Source organism: Poromitra crassiceps (genome assembly GCF_964638095.1).
Source record: "Poromitra crassiceps genome assembly, chromosome: 20".
Lineage (NCBI taxonomy): Eukaryota > Metazoa > Chordata > Actinopteri > Beryciformes > Melamphaidae > Poromitra > Poromitra crassiceps.
In genome coordinates this window covers 7,982,102-7,995,241 of record NC_139637.1, presented here as the reverse complement: position 1 = coordinate 7,995,241, position 13,140 = coordinate 7,982,102, and the positions used below count along the sequence as shown (strand labels likewise).

Here is a 13,140-nt window from a genome sequence, read left to right as displayed (position 1 = left end):
ACTCGTGTCAAATGAAGATGCAAAACGCGACAGTGTGAAAACAATTCAACATCACAGTTCAGTCATTTGAAGCATCACTGACCTACAGAAAAGCAAACGCAAACAAAACAGTTTGCAGGCTGAAAAAAAAAACGTTTTACTGCAAAGTGAACCTGCACCTGGTGTCTCACAAACGAAAACAAGTCAGCAGGAGAAATAAACTATTAATCAGAGGTATTATTTTGTATCGTTCAAGTCATTAGCGTTCATATAGTGTGTCCATAAAGGCCGACTGGTTACATCCTGGAGCACTATTGGGAATGTTTGTCAGATGATCTCAGGTCTGACATACTAACCATGAAAAGGGGAACAAGGAACATCAAGAGGAACATTTCAGTTTGAACCAAACCAACTGATCATAATATGAAGAGTAGACACCAAATGACACCAACAAATCCTGCACCTGTTGCACTGATTTAGCTGTTGATGATATTCCCGGGCTGTGTCGATTCTAAATATCATTCTAAAGCTAAACAGACTATCCCCCCCTTCAGGAAGTGAAAAGTGAGTGGGATTGTGTCACAGTTGGGAGAGCTCCGCCTACCAATCGTCTGGGCACTAATTGTCAAAAATAGTTGTTTGAACGGCGGCTAACAAACCAAACCAAACCGACGGCCCTCTGTCACGTGACCAGAAATGGCGCTCTCCCCCCCCCCCCCCCGCTATTCTCCGTAGTGAAACAAACTGGAGATCACTTTGTAACATGGAGAGATTTTCCCCCGAGCAACGTTACATTATATGACTCCATTTTATCTGTTTACAAGCACAAGACTTCTGCCTACCACCGGCCTTTCTGCACGAAGGGACACTAACCTAACTAACACTAACACTAACCTAACCACTTTGGATTGTTGTTGTTTTACTCTCTCTAAATGAGTGGTGTGGATATAGACTGAGAGGCCATTTACACCTGGCATTAACATGCGTTTTCTGCCATCAGATTGCAATCCGATTGTATTTTATCACTTGAAAGTACAGGTGTAAACACCCCCAAAACGCATTGAAGAAGGATTGCAATCTGATCGGCCAAACCACCTCCGGAGGTGGTCAGACGCATTATGACAACATTTAACACAAGTGTAAATGCAATGCGTCCTCTCAAAACGCATTCAGCAAAACTACCATACGGAAATACACCGCACCGGTGTGTGCCCTCATCTCGCCGCTGTGTCAAATGCGCACACACACACAGGCAGCCTGTCACCGGACCGGCTAAAAATTCTCTTTCTCCCCCCCCCCCCCCCCCCCGCTCCGTTTTTGCACAACACTCTCTTTCTGCTAGGTAGCGTTGCTTCAAAGTTTTGCTGCGAAGGTTTTGCCACGGCTTATCGAACCCTTTCTCCCTCATTTTCCTTTCATTTTCCGCTCCTTTTCCAAAGGAGAAGTGTTGATATAAAAGAGAAATTATGCTCTCAATTGTATAACGTTGTAATTTAGGATGTTACCTGAACGCAACACAGGTGGTTACAGCCAATGACATGCACGGAAAACGTATGTGTGTGTGTCTCGGACCCAGTGTCTCCCAGCTCCATGGGAGAAGAACCTACAGAGAAAACTGCTATATCGACACGTCTGAAAAACTACCTCATGAGAGCGCAAAAGCTTTTTGCAATATTTGGGAGGTTTTTCGAAATTTACGTGTTTGCATTACCCGATTTTTATTGCGATATTTAGTAATGGAAACACGGCTTACAGACAGGCCAAGGACAAGAACAAGAAAAGTGGCAGGGGCAGAGCAACGTGTCCTTTTTATAAAGAAATAGATGCAGTGCTGCGTGATCGGCCATCGTTTTGTCCAGGTGAAGGGGACGTTCACTGTGCATTTGAGCTTAACAATAACCTCTATTTCCCTGTGCATGTATGCAAACATGCATGCACACGTTCAGGGGGCGCGCGCGTGATGACGTTCGAGCTGGAGAGCAATCGGATTGCAATCTGTTCACCCAAAACGCATGTTAGTGCCAGGTGTAAATGGAATCAGGCTGAAGTGATAAAATACAATCGGATTGCAATCTGATGGCAGAAAACGCATGTTAATGCCAGGTGTAAATGGCCTCTGAGACCTGAGGCTGGTGTCAGTAACGTGTGCAAGCTGGACGTATTATTAGGTGAAGTATGCAGTTTGTGCTGAATGATGGAATGAGCTGGAGGCACTTCAGTGTTTGGCGACGCCGTTGGTCTTCTTTGCGTTCTTCCCTCTTAGGGAGTCTCTGTACAGAAGCAGCCTCTCTGTGGTGTGTGGGGGCAGACGGCTCCTCTTGGCCCGGACGATGCATGTGGCCATTGGACAGAGGCGGTCGAAGCCCCCCGAGGTGGCCGGTACGGCCAGCAGCTTCCTGACAATGTTCTGCAGCCGGGGGAAGCGGTTAGCACACCTCCAGAACGGCAAGCTGGAGTTAGCGCACAGCAGCGGCTCTGACAGGTACATGTCCAGCTCAGAGATCTTCTTCTTTTTGGCGGGTGGCTGGAGAAAGTTGAAGATGGAGTCGGACTTGCGCTTGACGTCGTTTTCGCCGTCTCCATCGCCGCCGTCGGTGTCGTCTAAGCCGGCGCCGGAAGCGTCCGCGATCGAGTTGGACTGGCTCTCCTCTTCGTGGTCCTGCTTGCTTTGCGTTCCCTCGCCTGTCGTCTGTTCAGCTGCCTCCACAGTGGGAGAGGCCACGGCGTCCATGTTTTCCACTGTCTCCTCCACCGTCTCCTCCACCATGGAGCGAGCCTGGGACTTTGACAGAGCCATTAGGAACATCTCTCCTTCCTGTTTGGCATCAGGGAATGGCTGGAAAAAGGCAGTCAGGGTTAGAGTTTTGCTTCCAAGGCCAGATACAAACTGTGATTTGTACTTTGACAGATTACATTTAAACTCAAAGAACCATTGTTGCAAAACGACAGAACAATTATTTGTGGATGACGTTCTCTCACTCATAGATCTACCACAGATTGGATGGGGCATTGCTGTTACACTGTGTAACAGAAGGCAGCCATCTTGCCTGGGTCACAGGTATGGACAGAAATGTAGCTTTTAACATCTGAAAATATGTTGAATGCTATTTTATTTTATTTTTATCTTCACTACTGAGACTTTTCCGGGTGTTTGGAAAGCAGTCAAACCATTGTTTTCTTTTCCATTAAATCTATAGGATCAGATGTGGCAAAAGAGCTATTTTGTCTGAGAAACAGAATTTTGTCTATGTCATACTGCCCCCCTCTAAAGCCATTTTGGGCCCACCATCTCCCATCTCTCTTTGTCATCGTTCAATTGATCTACTTTAGATCAAGGATGACAACAAACTTCATACATCTGTCCAAACTCCATACCTGCAGTTTGATCCTGGGGTCGAGCACGGCGGCGACGATCAGGTCCCTCTGGAGGATCATGGACTGGAAGTGGGTGTGGAGGCCCATGCGCAGGCCCTTGGAGAAGTGGGTGTAGCTGGTGCTGCGGTTCTCCAAGCTCTTATCCAGGCCAACGATGGAGGGGATGATGAAGGAGATGGTCACCCCATTTCCCTGGAGGACCTGGGTTTAAAGTAAAGCAGTCAGTCAGTTTCTACCAACAATATACTACTGGTTACAAATTAAATACATCTCAAATCTAAATTATCCAACATACAAAAACAAAAAACAATAAAATAACAAAAAACTAAAACTGTTGTCAGGTGTGAAACCCACCAGAAGTAGATCTGCAACCCATGTAAAACAGCATGCTCTGCTCTCTAAGGCTATTGGAACTAACTTGCCTAGGCTGAGCTTTGCCTATGTTGGCACCTCGTAACTCTCTTACCTGGATGGCTTCCTCAAAGGGCTCGAGGAGACCCAGGATGTCGACCACCTGTTCCCGCTTGGCCTGGACCAGCGGCGGGGCACTGGTGGTGTCCTTGGCCTCTATTCGAGCCTGGGCCAGGACGGATGTGATGGCGCTCCAGGCCGTCTCCTGGACCATCCGGCGCATGGAGATCATCATGGAGTTCCAACGGCAACTACTGGAGGGAGGGGACAGAGACAGGCCGCACTCCTTCAACAGCACCTGAGAAAGAAAACGTGTGACGGCCATATAAGTACCATGCGTCTCTAGAGACAGAAATTGTTTTTTTTTATCTCGCTAAATTCTGTGATTCCCCATTGAAAAAGTATCTGTCAGTTTACTAAAGGAAATGTTCTGGGGACATGATGGGTGTATAATGAAATCACTACATTAAATAAAAAACTATCCGATTGGAATTTAATCACCCAAAATGCATTTTAATACAAGGTCCCTTTACACCTTGTATTAAAACACCTGGGTTGTAAAGCTTTACCTGAAAAAAATACAACACAAGCGTATTTCTCCTACCTCGGTCCAGTAGGCGCTGCTCCTGAAGAAAGCCACCACATTGTGGACCTGGGAGAGCAGGTTCTCCACAACCCTGGAGTTCTTCAGTGCCTCCTTGATCACCAGCTGCAGCATTTTGGCCACACAGCTGGTCCCGGTTCCCATCTGCAGCTCTGAGAAGGGCGACTCCTCCGTTTCGGACAGCTGGTCCGACAGAAAGGCCACCAACTCGTCTCCGTCCGGTTCCCCCCTGTGAGACGAGCACATGATCTTGTAGTCGCAGAACAAGCTGTTGGCCGCCACCGCTTCCTTGGCCTGGTTGGGGAGGACGTAGCCGATGTTGTGCGGGAAAATGCCGTAGCTCAGCAGCACGCCTTCCAGCTCACGGGCCACGGCGCCGCTCAGGTTCTTGCGGCCGAGGCGACGGAACGCCACGGTGGGATGACGGATCTGCCAGCTGTCGTTGAGGTAGTGGAGCTGCACGGCGACGATGGGCTCCTCCGACGATTGGCCACCTGCCCACAGGTCAAAGGTGACGTGAATGACGCCCTCCCCGCCGCTGGCGGTGGCCAGGCAGGCTTTCAGGTCGTGGATAAACTGGGGCTTGACTTTCTTCTCCACGTCCTCGTACAGATGCTGGCCCACGGCGCGCTGCGAGAGCTTGCTGTACTGAGGACCAATGATGGTGCTCATGAACGACCTGAAGCCTGTGCCTTCCACAAAACTGAGAGGAACAAAGAGAAGATGACAGGTTGATATTGTACATCTTCAAACTATTCTCAATTTAACTGACGGTCTCAAATTGCGTGTTTTTCCAGTGAAAGTCACCTGAGAGGCAGCATGTCCTCGGCAATCATCCTCAGCGCTGCCTCAGTGAGCTTCCCCTGGATCTCCATCTGGACCGGTGCAATGGCTGGGCTGGAGCTGGAGCTGGAGCTGAGGGGGCGCGAGGAATACTCCTTCCTCGATGGTAAGGTCTGTGGAGGAGGGACCTTCTTCTGCTTGACTTTCTTCTCCTCCTTCGGCTTTGTCTCTTTCTTGGGGTTGAGCTACAGGACCAGTAAAGAGTAGGAGTTAAAAAGTGAAGAACTATCTTAGCCCTACATATTATGCATACATGCTTGCCAGCTGTGTGTGCCTTGGCAAATAAGCACTTTTCTATGACAGGTTAGGAATCCTGAAGTTAAATTCAATACATTTTAAGGCTTTTTTTAAGACCTTTTCAATATATTTTAAGACATCAACGCCAGCAATATTGGTGTAAATCACAAGTTTCATCACAATAGGATATATAGATTCTTTGGACAACAGATATTTGCTGATAGCACAAAGTCTGCCACAATACGATTTCGATTCAATTCAGGGGGCTGCGATCGATATGAGACGATAGCATACAGTATGCCCACTTAACGCAATCAGCATAATAGCTACACAATTTAATTAGCCTAGGTAAAGCCAGCCCCCACGTGACCTGCTCTCTCAGTTCCCAGTCACTAGCGTGACTGTAAGCAGGTGAGCCTGAGAGCAGGTCACTGGGGGCTGGGTTTACCCAGGCTACAATTTAATACCTCATCAAATAGTGATTAAGACTTTTTAAGGGCCTTAATTTTCCCTAAATTGATCTATCAACTTGAATACTTTTCAAGACCCAGTCATGAATACATATACAACACGTCTGATCTTGTAGCCACACCACATGACTACAGTGAGACACATCAATGGCTTGGGCATCGAGAACAACAAAACACATTGATCATCGAATTGATATAGTGTCATTGAAATGTAATGATTATAGCATTCTAACCGCCACAAGAGGGACGCGGCCACTCGTCAAAGGAGGTGCCGGCTCAGTGTCTAGAACAACGTCACACTTGAAGTCTACCTGCAAGACAACAGACCACACCAACTTGAATGTAGAGACTTCTATTGTGCATGTATGTACTATACAGCATGGCATTAGTATTATGTCATCTGTCTATTAGGCGTGTGCGATGTCAACCAAAGTGCCATCGCGATGGTTCCACAGTGACACATCACGATGGACGATGGCACCCTTGTTGACGGTGGGGGTGGGCAGACAGCGCGCCACACTCAGCAGAGAGAGGGCAGGCGGAGGGGCTGGTGCTGAAACTGTGACCAGAGCTGAAGCTATTTAGCATATGTTGGATATTTTTTAAATCAACGATGGTCCGATGTAGAAGGCTCGGAGGTGGATGGGGGTCGGCCCATCGACCATGGTCGACGCCATCGTGCCAACCCTACCGTCTATGGTGCGCATGTTATTAATGCTGTATGTTGTTAGAAGGCCTGGGGCTGTGAATCTTCACTGGCCTCACGATTCGATTCGATTACGATTCAGAGGGCTACGATTCGATTCGATTACGATTATCGATGCATCTTAAATCGCTGCATCACTTCTTTCCGCAATACATGATTTATTTTTTCTCACTTTCTTTTTTCTCACTGTGTGGCTACTTTTAAAATAAAAGTGCATTTGGAATTGCATTGTATTATGATCCATAATTAAAATAAACAACTGCATGTACTTCAATTATGTTTTATTTGATTATTAAAAAAAATAAAATAATAACAATAATAATTTAATAATCGATTTTTGACATTTGTGAATCGATGCAGAATCGTGCACGTCCGCATCGCGATGCATCTTATAATCGATTATTTTTGACACCCCTATGGGTCGCATAACATCAGGACCATTTAGGTCAGTTGCCCATCACAGAAAATGCATTCAAATACTTTCCTGTGATTGGCCAAACATTATGGCACTCATCGCATTGTCCTCTGTGCCAAATACCACCCATGTGTTACCAAACAGGCTAAAACAATGCATACAAAGTATTTGCAATTACTATGCGCCCCAGTTCAGATTTTTAGACAAGTGCTAATCTCAATGATCTCCGAGTATCGTACCTCTCCGTGCTCAAACTGCTGGATGTCGACGGTGACGCTGTCAAGATCTTCATTGAATAAACCCAGCTCGGCTTTACGTCTGATGGTCGCGTTCCAATGGTTCTTAATAGCATTGTCCGTCCTGCCAGAGGGATTGAAAATTAGCATTGACACCTCAGCATCGTTACTTATATTAGGTTTACAGCAATCTGATGCATGTTTATGTCGAGTCAACGGGATTAGATACACATATATACAGTATATACCGGTATACACACACACACATATATATATATATACACACACACACACACACACACACACACACACACATATATATATATATATATATATATAGATACACACACACACACACACACATTATATATATATATATATATATATATATATTTTTTTTTTTTTACTGTGTGTTTTTATTGGACCTTGTGTCTGCTAATAAAGATTGATTGATTGATATACACACACACACACACACACACATATATATATATATATATATATATATATATATATATATATACTGTATTACAGTACATCATCTTCTTTCTGATGGACCATCCACCTTGTCGAACATCAAGACTAATGTCAACGAATCAACCACTGCTATGTGCCCCACCTTCCAGGGAGAAGCCTGGCGATCTCGGCCCACCGGTTTCCCAGAATGCTTTGGGCTTTGTAGACGATGAGGTCTTCCTCGTTGCTCCAGTTTGACTTTTTGACAAGCGGGTCAAGGTGGTTGTTCCAGCGCTCACGACACTGTTTCCCCTGCCGCCCCTTCAGGTTCTTAGCTACCACAGCCCAGTTTTTGGTGCCATGCTGGGCAACAAGCTCAATCACCTAAACGGAGAAAACAAATATGGACACAAACGGAAGGGGTGGATACGATTGATTTCATCATTTTCCAAAGCAGAGTAATTATTTCCATAATTCTGTTAGTCCCTGAAGCGCAATTAGAAATGATTCTTAGTGTTTGATTTAACCTGCTTGAAGTACCTGATGATGTTTGACACATTAGAACAGCTCATACAGTGTCTAACAGAAAAGTATACAAACTTGACTTTCAAACAACATTCGTGAGAGACTGAAGAAATGTTGCGTCCTGGTCCTGTGGTCAAATGAACTGGTGCTTAAAAGATGAGTAACATGATCGTGAATAGTTAACTGGTCAGCCTCAGAGATTGTGTGACTCATTTCTCACCTTCTCATCTTCTTCCTTGGTCCAGCTGCCCCTGACCACGTCAGGATCCAGGTATTTTTTCCAGCGGTCCATACACTGGAAGTCTGTCCGCCCCTGTGACAGCAAAAATAAATCCCTTCTGAAGATTAACTTTTACTGCCTTTCTGTCATGGTTTGGATTCTGCGCACTTGTAATCTGATTTCTTAATGTTTACCATTTATTTTTAATCACCCCCCCCCCCCACACACACACATGAGTGCTACATACATAGTTTATTACTGCTATGAAATTTTTTATAGAAACAAATCTGAAAAATAATCAAATAAACAAATGAATGAATGAACGGATGAATGAAGGAATGAATGATGTATGAAATGCAAGGAAGAAGGAAGGATTCATCATGATGAGATTCCTAATATAAATGGCACTGCAACAGTTACTCACAGGTAAGAAACTGGCGATGGTTTTCCAATCTTTCTTTCCAAAGTTGCTGATGAGGATTTTGAGATTTTCGTCCTGTAAATTGGAGGACAACAACAATTCAGATACAATGTAATCAAATACAATGTAATCAGATACAATGTAATCAGATACAATGTAATCAGATACAATGTAATCAAATACAATGTAATCAAATACAATGTAATCCTTAAAAGATAGAATTGAAATTCTGAGTTAGCAAGCAAGGCCATAAAAGGTATTATTCTGAATTATAAAACGGCTCTCTCAAATCAAGCAATCTGATTGGTTCACAGCCATTGTATAAATCCCGTAGCCCACTCCAATAACCCATGGCCATGGGTTATGAGTTGCCATGGCAACTCTCTTACTAAAAGGCTTTGGTTACCTCAAATGACAATGTAGAAAAAACAAATGGCGGAGACAGCTGTCAGATCCTTGTGAATCGATCTTCGCTTATAACTTTACTAATACTTCAAGAATAGACGCGGGCTAATGTCTTCTTTGCAAAAAAAGGCTGTTAACCCCGCATTTAACCCCGTAACGTTAGTTGGTGTCGGGCTTTGCAGAAAACTCTCAGCTTCTCAGCAAGCGCTGAGAATGCAGCGCTGCGCTCGAGCTGCGTGTCGGGCTTTCCAGAAAGCTCTCAGCTTCTCAGCAAGCGCCAGGATTGGCCAATGTCAACTTCAGTCTCCAGAACGATCCAATCAAATCACCCGCACGTTCTTGCGGTCCCGCCTTACAGTAGTGTTTCAACTGACTCGATCAGAATGCCATGCCAGTCGGACTTATAGTATTATTAGGGGTCCAAGCACGAAGTGCGTGGATCCCTATTGTATCTGTTCCGTTTATTATTATTAGGGGTCCAAGCACGAAGTGCGTGGATCCCTATTGTATCTGTTCCGTTTATTATTATTATTCTTTTTTTTTTTATTCTCCGCTAAAACAGTATGCACGGCAAAAACCGTAAGGGGTACAGTAGCCAGACTTTGCACATAGGTTGGAAATGTGCCCCACTACTCAGAGACAAAAAATTAGCCATATTGGCCAGATGGTGGCGCTATAACAGACCATTTTGCGTTATGGTCCATATCTTCTGAACCGTGTGGCGTAGAATCAAAATTCCACTTCGGCTGTATTCCCTGGATCAATACGCATCTATCCATATAGGCCACGCCCATTTGCGTGTGCCTAGATTTTCCGCCATCTTGGACTTTCTCAAAAAAAAAAAAAACGAACTCGTCCTAGGCCATTTGCCCAAATGAGCCCACACTTTTTGTGTGTCATCTCTGGACTTCCCTGATTTAAAATCTTAGAAAGAATTTGGATACGTGAAACCGTCTTGAAATGATAAATGTTTAAACTTTTGTGTATTTACTTTTGTTCTTTTCCTGCCCTAAAAGTGTGTGGATCTCAGAAACCATACACCCCCCATCACCCAAACTTTCCACACAGGTTCACGACATCACCCACTACTCAGAGTAAAAAAATTACACCAATCCACCAGATGGTGGCGCTATAACAGCCAATTTCATGTTTGTCGGTCCATAACTTCTGAACTGCGAGCTGTAGAATCAAAATTCCACATCTACTGGTTTCCCTGGAGCATCATGTATCTAACCCACTAGGCCACGCCCATTTCTGTGTGGTAGATTTTCCGCCATTTTGAATTTGATCAAAAACCTACTTTTGCGAGCTCCTCCTAGACCGTTTGGCCAAATCACACAAAACTTTTTCTGGGTCATCTATGGGCTACCCCGACCTAAGGTTAGTAAAGGATTTTGGATACGTGAAACCGTTTTGAAATGATAAATCTCTAAACTTTTAATGAAACACACGCCAACACTAAATTGCCCACAACTCATTAACCGGTCAATTACAACTACTGCTGCTACTTCTGCTACCACTCCCACTACTACCAACACTACTACTACTACTATTACTACTTCTGCTACTATTACTACTACTACTACTAATACTACTACTACTACTACTACTACTACTGGAAGTTGGAATGTAGCATTTTGGGTGGGGTTAATGTGTTTTGGGGTTCTGCATCTGCTGTAGCATAATACATAGTTGGTTTAGATGTCACACAGTAATGCCCGATCCACAAAGACTTGACACCCACGTTTGAATAAAAACAAGTTTATGCCATAATAAGGTTATATCCATGCCTTGTCATTGCTGTGGAAGGATGGTGTAGGGGTAAAGTAGCAGACACCAAAGCTGGAGGTCCTGGGTTCAAACCACGGCCAGGTAACTGTTTTATTTTTTGAAAATGTAGAATAAAGGTTAATCTGGATATAATTATGTATAACGCTGCTGAATACACACTGTGTACATAGCAGAATAACTGAATATGCCTATTTATGGTAACGTCATATTTCGACGTCCTCTTGACATTCCTGTGTAGATGTCTAAATGATCCCCAAATCGGCTGTGATTTGGCCTAGTCCTGGACGTCACTGAAAGATGATATCAGAACATCATCATGATGTAATTGTGTTTGCTGGGAGCCTTCTTTCAGATATATGAAAGGAAAAACATTCCAATACATTATTGTGTCTTCAGATGTGAAAGGTCCAAAAAGAGAATTAAATCTGAATTATCCTTGTCACTCATGTGTCCAGCTCAGTGGCCTTGTGGTCTGAATGTCCGCCCTGAGACTGGGAGGTCGTGAGTTCGATCCCCGGCCGAGTCATAGCAAAGACTATAAAAATGAGACCCATTTGCCTCCCTGCTTGGCACTCAGCATCAAAGGGTTGGAATTGGGGGGTTAGATCACCATATGATTCCCGAGCGCGGCGCTCACCGCTCCCCCAGGGGATGGGTCAAATGCGGAGAACAAATTTCACACATTGTGTGACAATCAGTGGGACTTTACCTTTACTTTACTTCCATTGTAACAGCACAACCCACACCAATTAGTTCAAACATCTCCATTCAGGGCAGACTTTTAATGTAAAGTGGTGGATTATGTGTGTAATACAGACATGTCCTTAATGGTAAATGGACTGCATGACAAGCTGCAATGCAGGGTGCTGGCTATAGTCATCAAAAGCACACACACACACACACACACGCACACGCGCACACACACACACACACGCGCACACACACACACACGTACACACACGCACACACATATACACCACACCTGCACCTAATTCTGGACTGATCACCACACACCTGCACTTAAGACGCTAATCAGCCTCTACACTCAGTGTGTGTCCGTTACTGCAGTAGAGGCTGTGTTGGTGTTTCGGTCCTTTGGTGTTTAGCCTCCCTTCAGATGCATTATTAAGTAAGTTGTAGTTTTGTTAGCCATTGTTGAATTGCCATTCCAAGCCATCCTGATCTTAAAGGTGAATTGCATATGTTTTTCTCTTTAGCCATGGTTAAAATATATTGTTTATTGTTTGTTTGATTGTTATATTGTTTTTTATTGCTAAACATACTACTTCCTATGACTATTTTGTCTGTTTGCACACGCACACGCACACGCGCACACACACACGCACACGCACACGCACACGCACACTAAAATGGCCACCACTGGTGTACTTCATCTCCCAGAGTGCTTCACTCACTCACTTGTGGATTGTGCCACGTGGGTGGGGAGATGGGTGGAGCTATGGCTATAAAAGAAGTGCAAAACTTGCCCCAAACCCCAGTCTGCTGCTACAGAGGTGCTGTGAGCCAGTCCAACTCATGCTGACCTTAAAGGTGAATTGCATATGTTTTTTTCTTTAGCATGGTTAAAATATATTGTTTATTGTTGCTTTAATTGATTGTTACATTGTTTGTTTATTGCTAGTTTGATGTAATTTGGATTGCTTGTTAACATTGTGTATTTGGGTAAATAATTCTGTTTGTGTTCTTATCCACAGACAACATGCTGATTGCCTCACTGTCACTTTTGATGTTGGGAAAATAAAATCACCCTGCACCTTGTCCTGCTGTGTGCCTGCCATCTTTCCTTGTGGTTTTATCTGGGTCCAGTGCTGAGGGGTCACATTGCCCTCACCTGTTCATAGGTGTGACACTCATTAACCGCTCATCCTGGCTGATATTTTACCACATGTTGAGCAGAGTTGCTTTAACTTAAGAACACATAATTTGATAATTGTAAACTCAGTTCACCAATGTTTACACTGCAAAATGTATCACCAATGTATTTTACATGAAACAGAAGTTGGCGGGCTTGTAATCCTGCAGTGT

At 44.4% G+C, this 13,140-nt stretch overlaps 1 protein-coding gene across 1 annotated transcript; it reads right to left on the bottom strand.

The window, feature by feature from the left end:
* Positions 1–2,194: 2,194 nt before the first annotated feature.
* Positions 2,195–6,596, bottom strand: LOC310794548 (uncharacterized protein; the record flags this gene model as incomplete). Its single annotated transcript, XM_083656518.1, has 8 exons — positions 2,195–2,815; positions 3,355–3,555; positions 3,821–4,063; positions 4,370–5,072; positions 5,177–5,397; positions 6,153–6,230; positions 6,381–6,438; positions 6,532–6,596. 8 exons carry the CDS (start codon positions 6,594–6,596, stop codon positions 2,195–2,197), a joined length of 2,190 nt encoding a protein of 729 aa, XP_083512644.1.
* Between the last annotated feature and the right edge of the window lie 6,544 nt (positions 6,597–13,140).